This window comes from Micropterus salmoides, unplaced genomic scaffold (genome assembly GCF_014851395.1).
Source record: "Micropterus salmoides isolate LMB-PRFRI ecotype aquatic unplaced genomic scaffold, ASM1485139v1 Ms_hic_scaffold_1, whole genome shotgun sequence".
Classification (NCBI taxonomy): Eukaryota; Metazoa; Chordata; class Actinopteri; order Centrarchiformes; family Centrarchidae; genus Micropterus; species Micropterus salmoides.
The window spans coordinates 51,079,770-51,093,978 of NW_024040040.1; the positions used below are offsets into that span (position 1 = coordinate 51,079,770).

General features: G+C 40.3%; 2 protein-coding genes and 3 non-coding genes across 10 annotated transcripts in view; 4 read left to right on the top strand and 1 right to left on the bottom strand.

The window, feature by feature from the left end:
- The window catches only part of LOC119893815 (NACHT, LRR and PYD domains-containing protein 12-like), a 636,326-nt gene that overhangs the window by 297,029 nt on the left and 325,088 nt on the right, over window positions 1–14,209 (top strand). The gene's annotated exons all lie outside the window — the stretch shown is intronic.
- The window catches only part of LOC119895086 (aspartyl/asparaginyl beta-hydroxylase-like), a 41,622-nt gene that overhangs the window by 926 nt on the left and 26,487 nt on the right, over window positions 1–14,209 (bottom strand). For 4 of the 5 annotated variants that reach the window (XM_038708286.1, XM_038707955.1, XM_038708202.1 and 1 more), the window contains 22 exons: window positions 12,309–12,434; window positions 11,800–11,838; window positions 10,987–11,022; window positions 10,662–10,706; window positions 9,737–9,766; window positions 9,619–9,651; window positions 9,343–9,378; window positions 8,366–8,413; window positions 7,853–7,927; window positions 5,762–5,803; window positions 5,403–5,444; window positions 5,223–5,308; window positions 4,831–4,917; window positions 4,591–4,741; window positions 3,332–3,468; window positions 3,111–3,209; window positions 2,857–2,946; window positions 1,868–2,005; window positions 1,628–1,763; window positions 1,181–1,272; window positions 232–365; window positions 1–21 (listed from right to left, as the gene is read on the bottom strand). The exon at window positions 1–21 is cut by the window's left edge and continues 926 nt beyond it. In XM_038708286.1, the coding sequence (XP_038564214.1) occupies window positions 1–21; window positions 232–365; window positions 1,181–1,272; window positions 1,628–1,763; window positions 1,868–2,005; window positions 2,857–2,946; window positions 3,111–3,209; window positions 3,332–3,468; window positions 4,591–4,741; window positions 4,831–4,917; window positions 5,223–5,308; window positions 5,403–5,444; window positions 5,762–5,803; window positions 7,853–7,927; window positions 8,366–8,413; window positions 9,343–9,378; window positions 9,619–9,651; window positions 9,737–9,766; window positions 10,662–10,706; window positions 10,987–11,022; window positions 11,800–11,838; window positions 12,309–12,434 (1,723 nt within the window). The remainder of the gene's footprint in view (window positions 22–231; window positions 366–1,180; window positions 1,273–1,627; window positions 1,764–1,867; window positions 2,006–2,856; window positions 2,947–3,110; window positions 3,210–3,331; window positions 3,469–4,590; window positions 4,742–4,830; window positions 4,918–5,222; window positions 5,309–5,402; window positions 5,445–5,761; window positions 5,804–7,852; window positions 7,928–8,365; window positions 8,414–9,342; window positions 9,379–9,618; window positions 9,652–9,736; window positions 9,767–10,661; window positions 10,707–10,986; window positions 11,023–11,799; window positions 11,839–12,308; window positions 12,435–14,209) is intronic. The other variant, XM_038708043.1, reaches the window with a different exon arrangement.
- On the top strand, window positions 2,575–2,648 carry trnai-aau. The gene has a single exon. It is a non-coding gene; the product is annotated as a tRNA-Ile (tRNA).
- trnai-aau lies at window positions 3,836–3,909 on the top strand. The gene has a single exon. It is a non-coding gene; the product is annotated as a tRNA-Ile (tRNA).
- trnai-aau lies at window positions 4,194–4,267 on the top strand. The gene has a single exon. It is a non-coding gene; the product is annotated as a tRNA-Ile (tRNA).

Consider the following 14,209-nt stretch of genomic DNA (forward strand, 5'->3'; position numbering starts at 1 on the left):
ACTTTACCCTCCTCCCATTCCCTGCGACACAGCACACGAGGAAGAACGAGAGGTCAGCAGAGAGGAAGAGGAAATACTTTGAGTAAACTAAGACTGCAGTTAGGCTTTTCTGGTCTGACTTCAATAAACAATAAGTGAGGATGATATTCTGTGGCTGATTAGCTCAGTTGGTTAGAGCGTGGTGCTAATAACGCCAAACAGCAAGAGAAAGGACGAAGACCCGTCCAGTACCTGGTCTGGTCAGTGCAGCGGATCCTACAGCCCTGTTTGGGGATGACGAGGCCGAGGTGCATCCTCAGTCTGCAGTTAGTGGGACCAGTGTGAGGCCACACGTGAGTACCGGGCTGCATCACAGAGAACTTAATCTGAACACACACACACATAAAAAGGAAAACATAGGCAGATTAATAGCAGCCGACGTCACACAGTCAGATTATCAGTTATTTACTTACTAAAGTGACCTCAGAATCAGATCACAGTTATTCTAAGATGTTTCAAACAGGCCTAGTTCAGACGGTAAAAGCACAGGTCTGATTTTTAATTCACGCTCATAGGTTTGAGATATTTTTAGCTATCAAACCCTACATATGGAAACATCTAACAGCTGACGGCTTCACAGTATCAGTCCAGAAACATGATCCTACCATACAGACCCAAACATAAGAGCAGCCCCCTTTTCAAACACCTATTTTTTGAAGATCCAAAACATTCATTCAAAGTTTTACAGAGATGCGATCAGTCCAAAGAGAACCGAGTCCTCATCCTTGAAGCATTTTCTCTGGTAAAAACAAAACATGAGCCTCAACTGTTTGCTTCAGAGAAGAAGCCAGTCAGAGGTGTGAGCTAATAGTTTGCTTTTACACCCCATTAAAGGTGTCTGTAAAAACATTTTAAGCTCTGTTGTTGGATGTTTCTTTACTGCAAGCATAGTTCTCACCCCCCAAAATCTTTTATGTCTGCAGTCCTGTACCTTTGACGTCATATTAAAGAACCACATATTTTCTGACGCAGTTGTTTTGTATTGATGATTCAACCAGGAGAGAGTGAATCACGTACCATCGTCTGTGAGAAAAATGTTTTGGATTTTAACTTCTAGGAGGCACGCAAAACACCCCTCTGCTCTATGAAAACCTTCAGGAAGTCCTGTGGTTTGCCTGTCAGTGTGTGTGTTCATGTGTACCTGTCCTCTCTTGCAGCCTGTAGCTTCAGGGTATCTCTCCAGCAGCGAGCACGTCTTTGGGACGCCCTGACAGGCATTTCCAACTTTTTTCCCTAAAAGCACAAAAAGAAACCAAAATACAGTAAAACATAATTTATTGTGGTGATTGTTTTTCAATTAGTAATTTTATAAAATGTCAGAAAAAAGAGGGAAAGCTCCATGAGTGCAAAGTAATGAAATGAATTAATATCATGTGAAACCAGTAAATGTTTGACAGTTTTGTCTTGATAAACAACTTAAATTCAGATTTTTTTTTCTCCTTTCTCCTTTTTCCTTTCATTAATTCTAAAGTTGTTGATTAATTTTCTGTTGATTTACTATTTTTTTAACCAAGCAAACCTCATAAATACGATAATCTCAGATAAATGAGGCAGCAGCATCGCTCTGTATTTCTATTTGAGTGCGTACCTTGTTGCCAGAGTGTGTACTGGCCCCACTCTCCTTTCTCTCTCAGGTTCTCCTCCTCAGGTATGAATGATCCGGTGTTTTGGTCCATCACAGCCAGAGCCTCGTCCCTGATTGTCTTCCAGTTCCTCTCTAATGTCTAAAGATACACACAACTCCAATTTAAAAGAAATAATACAGAATAAAACTGCCTTGTACACATATATGCATAAATAAATAAACCCACACACTCTGACACCTTACCTTGACCAGATCTGTGTATCCAGTCTCTTTAGCCGTCCACCACGGCTGAGCCTTCAGTCCGTCCACGTTGTACAGAGACCTCTGCCACACTGAGGCAAAATGGCCTCGTTTGTGACCCAACTCATACCAGTGATAGGCCTGCAGGGAAAGAGACACATCGACATAAAGCAAGACATGCTTTTGTGTTGGATTTTTAGAGGGTCAACAAAGAGTGGTTCTAAAACTTGAAGGAGCAAAATGTTTACTGAATTTGTCTGAAAAAAATGTATTAAATCATGGAGGTGCCAAATCAGGCGAAGAAACGCACTTATAGACAAAAGTACATACAGTTGGTGATATGTTGACACAGAAAAGCAGTGCCGAGTGTGTCATCTGACTATCAAATGTAGAAAGAGAAAGAAGAGATGGTTTTAACAAGGCTGATGCGGTACGTGGTGCGATATGTGAGGTATGAATAAACTACGCTGTATTAATGAGTTCGTAATGAACCAATCTTCTGATTTTATTAATAAAGCCTGTCCAAGCCAGGGCATGTCTTTTATTAATGAACCTGCTGATTATTGTCTCCATCAGAGCACCAGGTGACCTCATCACATGTCTTGTTTTTACCCGACTACAACACAAAATTATTTAGTTTTGTCTTAGACCAAGCAACAAAAATACTTTTCAGATTAACAGATTGGATTAGTTGTAAAGTGGGTTTTCATGGCCGGTTAGCTCAGTTGGTTAGAGCGTGGTGCTAATAACGCCAAGGTCGCGGGTTCGATCCCCGTACGGGCCAAGCTGCTTTTGAAGCTCCCTTCACAGCAACACCTTACTTCTGACTACAGTGTCAGTCTCATAAACTAAGGCAGAATACAACAAATTCACCTTGTGGCCACCACACGTTATTGATAATTCTTTTTAAAAGCTAGTCAGTTTGTAAAACATCATTTGAGTAGATGTCTACCAGTTAGGAAGCCATGTGTGTGTGTGTGTGTGTTACTCACGCTTTTGTCTCCGACTCTCTGCAGGGCGTCACCCAGGTGGAAAAAAAAACGCCCATCATCCGTGCCTGGTTCACCAGACTCCAAACCCTCCTGGGGAGAGACAGAGAGGGTTAAAGGGGTTGAGGGTTAAAACACACAGCAACACAACATTAAAATAAATTCAAAGTCCAACTAAAACTCACACCAATGAGGCTGTGTATGAAGTATGAAGTACATGTACAAACATTTACATATGTGTGTGTGTGTCTGCTTACCCTCAGGTATGGTATACTCTCCGCTATCTTGTTCTCTGACTTCAGGATGAAACCATAGTGAACTTTAGCAAAGCCATCGCCGGGGGCAACCGCCAGAACCTGTGGGCGAGAGGTCAGACAGCCAATCACAGACAAAGAGAAAGGCAGCGGAGGCCTTTACCAGCAGGACACCACTTCAACATTAACGGGTGTGTTTGGTAAAGCTGTCAGCATACACACACCTCTTCGTAGACTTTTTTGGCGCCCTTGTTGTCTCCTAGCAACAGGTGGGCGACGCCCAGTTCATTCTTCAGACTGATGTCTTCTGGAAAGATCTGAGTCAACTTCTCCAGAGTCGCCAGAGACCCCCGCACCCGACCTGAGACAGAGAGAAAACCATTTACGAGCAAATTCAGCCTTTAGCGTTTCAGTCGCAAGATTTGAACATCAGCGGATCTCCTGTTGTACAGTCTTCGTCAAATATCATAGGATATTACATTATACTATAAATTATGAGTGTGTTTCCCGCAACGCTACAGAATCCTAACCTCACAGAAACTCTACAAAACGGCTTCTTTCAAATTTGTGGCATATGTGGCATTCTGGGGACCAATCAGCTTTTAGGGTAACTTCCCTGTAGAGTGGAGTCTCCTCCCAAATCAAGAACTCAAGAACAACATTTGAAAATTGGTTTGAAGCCACAACCTATCACCTTCCGCTGTGGATGAGTGAAAACCTATTTCTGTGGCCGGTTAGCTCAGTTGGTTAGAGCGTGGTGCTAATAACGCCAAGGTCGCGGGTTCAATCCCCGTACGGGCCAAATTGTTTTTGAGTTCAAACTCACTGACAGTCATTTGAATCCCAACACTCAAAGGCTCCATATGCACCAAATTCTCCCATGATGACAGACATAGCTTAAAAGCCAGTAAAATTAAAGGTTCAATATGTGCGTTTTAGTGGTATCTATGATGGCTGCTGTATAATGCAAACTTTTCTGTCTCCTTACTGAGAACACTTTTTGTATTTCGACACTTTGTCGGACATAGCAACCGTAACAAAGGGGGGCGTGGCTTAGTGAAGGGTCAATGAATGCCAGCATATTGTGGCCGGTTAGCTCAGTTGGTTAGAGCGTGGTGCTAATAACGCCAAGGTCGCGGGTTCGATCCCCGTACGGGCCAAGCAGTTCTTTAATCGTCACTCAGCTTTTTAACACAGTGAAGTTTTGAGTCCACTCAATGAACTTAGCAAATGTTGAGTGAAAAGGCAAACAACTATCTAACATCCTGCTGTTTCTGGTGTCTTTTTTTCTCATGTGACGGGATTCATTTCAGACTTGAGTTTGTGCGAAAGTGTTACAGGTCCAATCTAGTTTTTGTTTTGCTGAACTCACGGGTTTCTTCAGACATGAAAACATGTTAAATTAGCTTCAAATTTGCATGTCTGAAAGAATCTTATGTAGCTAACTTAGCAGCAGTGTATCTAGCTGTAGTAGCTGTGTTACCCAGGAACTGCTGCCTCTCAGCTCGTCTCTTCAGCGTGGCTCTCAGTAGGTCAGAGGTCACATCAGGAAGCTCAGCGGCCTCTCTGTAGGTGTTGATGGCTCTCTGCAGCATGTCGTTACTACGCAGCTTCTCAGCCAGGTCGTCCTCCGTCTGTCAACATATTATTGTAGCATTTTGACACAACATCAGTGCAGTGCCAGTTCACTGTACCTCAGTAATGTGCAGTAGTACTGTAGTACCTGGGCTTTTCCATAGCGAGCGCGGGGGCTCTGTGGATGCTGCTGCACTAGCGTCTCAAACGCTCTCAACGCCTCCTCAAACTTACCCTGACAGAAACAGAGGACTGATATATATTAACACATTAATGACAAAATAAATCCATCAACTCTAGACATCCACGTCATCATTTTAGCTCAAAGACAATATCATACTAGTACAGCATTATGTCACCGTTAAAAAGACTTTGTCCACAGAGGATCAAAGGAATAAGACACTTATACTGAACATCAAATACAGGAAAATAAATATTCCAAGTGTTCCCTATGCTGTCTGGTAGCAATATAAGCTAAATGTCTGTATGCTAAATGTGTCTTTGCAGGAGAGCAGACAGGCGTCTGTGTCACGTCTGTACCTTCTTGCGAAGCTTTTCTGCAGCATCGATTTCTGCTTTTATGGTTTTATCAAATTTATTTAACAATTTTGGCTTCTTCTTCTTTGCTGGAGGAGAGAGAAGACAAGAAATCAGAGAAACGAAATGCCACAAATATACATGGTTCACATGTCTACATTAAATCGTTACTTCAGTTTTTACCTTTTTCTTTGGGCTTCTCCTCAGCCTGTTTGCCTGTAGTTTCTGTGACACAGGAGAGAAGACGGACTTTGAAATTGGACAGAAATTGGCAGAAACACTGGCCAGTTAACTCAGATGGTTAGAGTGTGGTGCTAATAACACCAAGGACGCGGGTTCGATCCCCGTACGGGCCAAACAGCTTTGAGTTAGAACTCACTGACAGTCATTTGCATGCGAGCGCAGAGAGGCTCAATGCATGTTTCTCCCATGAAGATGAAGCTCTGTACAAATTACAGTCAAGTTTTTCGTTTCACAGAAACGAAATGCCACAAATATGCATGTTTCGCCTGTCAAAATTAAATCATTACTTAAGTTTTTACCTTTTTCATTGGGCTTCTCCTCGGCCTGTTTGCCCGTTGTTTCTGTGACACAGGAGAGAAGACGGACTTCAGCATTTAATACTCACCACGTTCAAAGAATTTGGTTTGGCAGCATCAGTGAAAAGAAAAAGGAGGCTTTTTTAAAATGTGTGTTTAGACAGTACTTTATTGTTTGGCGCCTAATGAAAGAACATAGCCAGTGTACCAACTTTAAAATTAGACTGAGCACGCAGATTTACATAAAAACCATATTCACTTCTACGGTTTTCAGCTGAGACGAGGACTCTCATTTAGAGGAGCTGCTTCACTGAATCTGTTTTAGCCTTCTATATTGCTGCCTGGTTTTTTAATCTGTCCAGTAACAACAGACTTGGTAGTCTTGTTAAATTGGCCAGAAATCTCTCAGGAGTCTTGCCAAGCGTTCAGACATTTTTAACAGGCAGGTCTTTAGGAGGGCTAATGTTATACTGGACTGCCAGGACCATCCACTCCTGAGGCAGTTTGAGCTAATGCTGTCTGGCCACCGTTTCAAGACTTCTGTCTGCAGGACTAAAAGACTCCATGTTTCCTTCATCCCAAGTGCCCTTGCTATGCTTAATGGCAGATAGCTCTCAGATACAATGGCTTGAATATATCACACAATATAAAACACATCTGTACATTTTGCTCCAGTGTAAGTTCTTTGACTTATTATGTGGATGCCACAGCCCTCCTTTTCCCAAAAGAAGCCAAAGTATAAATTATAAACCCTGAAGGTAAAATGTGGTTTAACTGTCATCTCACAACTGGCCACTAGATGGTGGTGTTTTACTGCTGCTGACAGACGGGCTTGTGTGTGCAGCAGTTTGTTAATAAGGTCTCTGTAGATCTTAGGTACAGATTTGTTGCCCTTGCTTGCTCACAATTCATCATCAATCATATATATAATTTACTTTATGTACTTTTATTCATCTTAAATGTGGTATTATAGTGTCCACTATGCGTTCCCTGTGTTTTTGCAATAATGAACATCTGTGAAAGCGTTTGGTTTTAGACTTGAAAACTGTTGAATGTTTTAGTTCTGTTTTAGTCCTCTCTATTTATACAATGACAAGATGTTTATGTGGCCAGTTAGTTCAGTTGGTTAGAGCGTGGTGCTAATAACGCCAAGGTCGCGGGTTCGATCCCCGTACGGGCCACACAATTTTCATGTCAACATCAAGCAGCAAGATTACAAGTATTGAGAAAATCAAACAGTTCACACAAGAAGGAACAGACAGTGTGTCCCCCAGCTGTCATCTCAAAGCCACCACAGGCCGTCAGCGTTTGATTCCTATATCACAACAGTGTTTTATTATATTTTCATGCATTATCCCGTGAACCTTTGCTTGGATGCCTACAGGAGGAGTTATTAACAAGTTGTTTTTTAAAATTTTTTAATAGTGTAAAGCTAGAACAATTAATCAATTAAGCGATTAGTTGTCAACTATTAAATTTATTGCTGACTGTTTTGATAATCTGGTTCCAGCTTCTTAAATGTGAATATTTTCTGGTTTCCTCTCCTCTACGACAGTAAACTGAACATCTTTGGGACATTTGAGGACGTCATCTAGGGTTTTGGGAAACACTGATCAACATTTTTCATAATTTTCTGAACCAAATAACTGATCAATTAATCAAGAAAATGACCAACAGATAAATAAAAAAGAAAATAATCGTTAGTTGCAGCTCTAACATGCTTATTAATGCTGAATACAGGGACTCAAGAATACACACTTTAATACCCCCAACTAAAAGTGTACTGTAAACTTGATTTGGTGCTACTGTTTGTCTGCAAAGTAGAAGACTAAGCCGCAGACTGTGGGAAGAAGAAAATTACTCACATATGTAACACATATGCATTTTGCGCTGAAAAGCAGGAAAAGCAGTCTTTAGGGTGCAAAAAAAGTCTCAGTACAAAACATCACCACTAAACTGAGGGCAGAAGGATTGTGACGTTAAACTCCAAACAAACGTTTGCACTGATAATTAAATATTAACGTATCCAAAAAAGTTATTTGCATGTGTGGTTTATGTTCAGGTCAGTTAATGTGTGCGTGTGTGTGCGCTCACCCTCTGGACTGCGCTCTGTCTCTATGGGGGTTTCACTCTGTGGTTCTGGTTCTGCTGGTGGTTCAGACAAGTTCTCTGACAGGGGATGAACAATACTTCAGTGTTTATGAAGTTCCATGACTCTGGTTCCAGGACAGAAAACGTTCTTTCTTCCATGTTTGCTGATGTTGTTTTTTGGTTTGCGTTTTCCAGAAAACAACCATCTTCTAAATTCCTCTAAAGTGACTCATTAACATTCACTGATCATATTCTCTGTCTGGAATACACTCCTCAAAATCCAAAGATATTTCAGGAAATTATGATCCCTAATAGAGTGGAAAAACTCAGCGGGATGCTGGCCACAAACACAAAACACAGTAGAAAACACATCACCAACTTCATCCATATAAAAGAAAAACAATCTTCTCCATTTAGCAGTAGTGTGTTCAGAAAAAGCAGCATTTCCTGAACTGTATTTCAGACCAGTGTAAAGAATGACCCATATTTAAGACTCTAAATTCAGACACTTCCTACCTGCTTCCTGAGTGAATTTGGAGCTTGTCAAGTGTTGTCTGGACTCCTCTGCAGAACAAATAGAAAAAGCAGAGCAATATTAAGGCTAATGATTCTGACTGGTGTCACTATCACTTCATAACACGCGTTATCAGAGCCACAAAGATCACAAACACTGGTATCAGAGCTGCATAAGATTATAGCCAGAGGCGTGAAACAACTCCTATCTCTTTTTTACAACACTATTAGTACTTTGATTTATCTGCCTGTGAGAAAAAAAACTACTACCTGCACTTTCTATTTGTTCCCTTCCTTCCTTCAACCTGCATTTAAGTCAGTGGTTCTCAAACTTTTTGTGTCATGACCCCCTTTCAAAAAGCCGAAAAAAGTTCATGCCCCAACAATACACATAAACGGATTGAATTTTAATCAATCATTAACAATACTGGGAGAGCAACAAACAAAAAAGAAGCCAAGTTAAATTTGATTGAAGTAAAATAAATGATTCAGGTCAGCAGGACAGAATCAGCAAAGTGTTATTATTTTGTTTCCCTACATAGTTTCCCTTATTGCCACTCCATATTTTTCCCCTGGTCATATTAATTGAATATTTCAACCTTTTGGAAAATCTACTTTTTTGAGTATTGATACTACTCTCATGTCTGCACGATCAATATGAAGCTACAGCCAGCTTAGTTAAAAGACTGGAAACAGCTTGCCAGGCTGTCCAAAAGGTAACGAGTTCCACCTACCAGAACCTCTAAGCTTACTAATTAACACATTATATCTCGTTTGTTTAACCTGTACAAACGATAAGCTGTGTGCAGTGATTTCCTTCTGGTTGCTTCCTCACAGTGACAATACTCAAGAAGCAGAAATAGTCTAGCGGTTAATCCCCCTTGTAAAAGTGCAAATCGTCTCATCTGACTCTTGCTTAGAAAGCAGATAAGTGTATTTCATGAAGTGAGTTTTTACGCCCGACGGTGCGTCTGACTCACCTACACTCTCCTCCGGCGGACGCTCCTCCACCAGAGCTGCAACACAGAAACAAGCTCAGTGTTTATCTACAGCTTTACTGCTTCATACCAACAGAAGAAAAGCCTGATCAGCGACTTCTAACGTCAGTATCACTTAATCTTCAGTCAGCTGTTAACACCAGCACTTCTCTTGTGCTTAGGTACTACTACAGGCTTTACTACAGGCTGGTACTATGTCCGCTACTTCTTCTACTACAGCTAATGCATGACATGTCCTCCCAGAGTCAACTATCTCACCTCCTGTTGTGTCTATGGTGTCGGCTTGATCCTCTGAAATAAGGAGACAAGCAGAAGCAAATTATTATGAAAACTACGAACATTTAGTAAAAACAAAGAAACAAGAGACTTTACTCACCATAAGGATGCATGCTGTCTCGAGGATCATCTGTAACCCACACAAACATGTAGACGTATTAATTAACAGATTATCACACTCTCATAACAGTTTAATTAATGAATGAAAGGCAGAGTCCTCGGGAATACTGCGGTTCAAAAACTAAATCTGAAACAGATAAATTATGTAATATCATAATCACATCTTTTAAAAAACAGCAGTTAAAGTTTGATAAAAAGACTTGAGATGCGGCAGGCTGCAGGGGGGTGTTCAGATATTTTCCTTCAGTAAAAGTAGCTGTACCACAGTGTAGTGCATTCAAAATCAAAATAAGTAAAAGTACACAAAAGTACCAACAGTGAAAGTAAATATTGGCCCGTTTTGGAATAACATGTATTTTATCACTGGATTATAATAGTGATGCATTAATTTTTTTTTTAGTCTTCTTCTTGCAGTGTTTTATCCAATATGTTGTGTTCGTTACTTGTTGTTATACATTGTACCCGTTGTTCTGTAAATATCGCTTTTACATGCTGTCTGCAGTAAGTCATTTTATTTAATTTTAATTGTTTATTTATTTTATGATGCATTTTCAATAACTGGCCTGTGACAACAGATTAAAATTAGCCTGTTGAGCTAACTCTGCTAACTTTGCTGTTGATTAATAAGCACTGTCTTCAAATAAACAAAAACATAAAATATTTAATGAAAATTAACTACTTTATTTACTGCTGGCGAGCTTAATCCATATTAATCCATTATAATTTATTAGTTGTATTTATAATCTGAATCTGCAAAGTAACTAGTAACTGATGTTGTCAAATAAATGCAGTAATTGGAGTAAAAAGTAACCATCTCTGTTCCCTTTGAACACAACTCCTGATTTAACCATCATCTTCATCATCATTAGCGGTACTTCCAACAATAAAGGGACTGTTTAACCAACCTGGCACAAAGTCAACTTCCACCACCGGAGGGAGAGGGACGGCAGCTGGAGATACCAAAACACACAGGTTAAAACACAGACACACACACAGGCGCGCACACACACACACGTAATGATAGTTAGTCCTGCAGCAGATAAACAGGATGTGTGTGAGCAGGTTTTGATGATGTTTCAGACTCTGAGTGAAACAAACTGAGATTTAATGTGATGACGTGACTCCAAACACACGAAGAGGATGAGACTGAAATGTATACTCAACATGCAAAAAGCTTCACAAACACGCTAAGTGCAGCAGCCGCTAAGCCAGAGTGACTGCAGGACCAACCTTGGATTTCAGACTCCACATCGTCAGATCTAGAGACTGGATCAGACACAGACAATGATGTCAGCATGTCAGCTGATCACAGTGAGGCCAGACAGCAGGTAGCGTGCACTCAGACATCACAGGCAAATCATTTAGCACTGACAATGATAAAAAAGATGCTAGGAGTGAAAGTGTCTGCAGTATACACAATACGGCCATAAGTATGAGGACACTGAACATTTCAGACATATGTGACAGTTAAACATGTTCATTTATCTGCTTCTGCTTCCAGAATCGGCAGATGGCGATTATCTCAAAATGCCAGATATCGACACGATTAATTAGTCGACCAATTGATTCACTACTGTGTAGACCAGGTAAGTTCTTCCACACTAATGTGGGAAAACCAGAAAGGGCACAAGAAGCACACTGCTGTCTAAACATCTAAATTATCGCTGTGTGTGCTGTAGCATTAAAATGTCCCTTCATGCACACTGGAACTACGGGGCCGAGACCAAAGCTACAGTAAAGGTATGTGCACAGGGGGTGTCCACATACATTTGGCCATATTGTTTGTGATACTTAAGAACAGGCAAATAATCTGAAGCACAAAAAAGAAAGAAAAAAGCAGCATCAGAGCAGCTCACATACATTCAGAGGCATCTAAATACAGAATTTAGCTGCTTCTCTTCTGCGTAATCAGAGAGAACAAACAGAGGAAACACTGATTATCTATGTTGACTATGAATACAGATATAAAAAGAGAGCTTCATGGATCCGCAGACTGATCTTCTTATTCCCTCATTGTTAGAGGTCATGTTACAAACCACATACCTTCATCTTCTTGGACAGGTGAGGGGCCGCTGTCTGAAACTGACAAATTAAACAGTTTCAATTCAAGAAATCAGCAACTAGCGGTAACTGTACGTAGTGAATAATGTTGTTGTGATTAAAATTAGGAATAAATGTGTGCGATGGAACAGATCAGATTGTGTTGTTGTTCAATTGTGTTTTTCTTCCCATAAAGATGTTAACAGCCAACAAATTCAGAACAACAGTATTATTAGTGCACCATTAAACTGTCTGTCTGTCAGTGTAAACAGTAGAGTAGATGGACACTTCATTGGATTAGAGTGATAGCTACACATTATTACGGAAATGATTAATCAATATTCAAATGCAACGGATGGACATAGATTAATTCTTACTCCATTACAAATTCTTAATAAATAAATTCTTTCATTAACTCTTTCACAGCATTTATTGAGTTTTATTTCTTAATTTATAGAAAGCAAAAAAGTAAACTGCCTTACTTATAAGAATATAAATTCAAATGCACACACCTGATGCAGCCTCCTCGGTTGGGGTTTCAGGCGATCGGGCCTCTGTTGGCCCCGCCCCCTGTGGCTCTGCAGCTTGCTGATTGGCTGGTTCGAACAAAGCCTTGCTGGTTTCTTTGGTTTTTACCACTTAGAAGATGAAGGACACCACAGAGACAAGATAGGTATAAATAAGTATGATATCTTTCATTGGCACGATGAGATGTAGAAAATGTCATAATTTCCCCAAAACTACAATTTAGTTTTCAAGAAAAATCATCAAATCCTCAATTTTTGAGAAGGTGGAACCAATGAATGTTGAATGTTGGTTGTCGAAGTGTTGCTGCATCAGTCAGTCAGCCCGCCATTAAGCCCCAAACAGCAACACACCTTCAAAATTGTTGATTATAATTCAGTTTCTTGACTAATAGTTTTAGCACCTTGATGGCAGCTGTTACAGGTTGAAACCAGACTGAGAATTTTGGGGTAGGAAATGACTTTTTGTCAAATTAAAAGGTTAAATGAGACATGTGCAACATGCATCATGTAGAGCAGAGGTATGCAACAATTGCTGAGTGTCTGTGGGATCAAATAACCATTATCCCATAGGCATCCAGGAATTGAGTGAAACTAAACAAGTAAACTAAGGGGGATGGGTTTTTTTCCCTGAGGGTCTCATTTATATGCGTAGAATCCTCACTAAAAGTGTATGTGTGCCCAAAAGCCAAAAATATTCAGACTAATAAAACCGTGCGTACGCACATTTGTAAGCAAGTTCCCTTTATAAATCACAAACAACTTGAAATGTGGCGTATGTGAAGGAGCACCATGTCCGAGCCTTCAAACAGCCATAGTTGCCTATAAATGGTCGGTGAAACGCCGCTCATTAATATTCATACACACTGACTGCAGGAAGAAAAGGAGGCAAATTCTGACAGAAAATCTACAAAACTAAATTTAACTCAGTGCGACACTGACGTTCCTTTTGGTGAAGCTGAAGTTATTTGGTAGGTAAAAAAACGCACTTTTACGCAACGCTTGTGCACCGGAGCTCCACCCCTTTATAACTGAACTGCAGGAAGGGGCATCCCTCCTGAGTTGTGACGTCACTGGCTGGGGGAGGGCACACACACGCAAAACGGGATGACCCAGGCACTAATTTGGATCCCCCCCATTAAACCAAATACATCCCTCTTGTGTTTAAACATTTATTTAGGCTACACAACAGTCCACTCACTTAACAACGATGGCGATGAGTTAAAAGAAATATGACTTGTTGTAGGCTAAATGACATAAGCTTAAAGATATACTTAATAAAATCCAAACAAAGTTTTTACAAGCAGCGCATCACATTCACTTGCTGGCGCACAGTGTTTGGCTCAATAAGGCAACGAACATGTGATAACAACATGAAACTATGCTCTCGTATTTGCTCGACTGACGCATTGAAAACGGCATTAATTTAAATGTAAATTGTCCTCCTTTTTATGGGAATAAATTGCACTGCATGCAAGTTTTAATTAATATGATTCCTGATTCATTTTGCAGAAACAGATTTCTCCGTTTGTGTTTATTATCCTGAATCTGGATCTTTTTGTGCGCTGCAAATGATCTTAAATTATAGGGCTTTTTTTGTGCACTTTAGAGAAAGTCAATCAAACGGGTGTTTGTTTATTCAGAAAGCCTTTAAGCCTATAAATATTCAGAGGTAATATTTTTATTTTAATATATTTTATTTTACACAGCAGTATGCCTCTTCATTTCAAACATTTCACTTCATCCTTCTGCCATGTGAGTCGCTGTTTCTCATTTCTCTACTTTATGTGCGTACTCATGGTTCAGAGTTACTTACAGGACCACACATTCTCCGGTCAACTTTGTTTTTTATAGATCACAACCTGTGCTTGGGAAGTGGCTACGCCCTG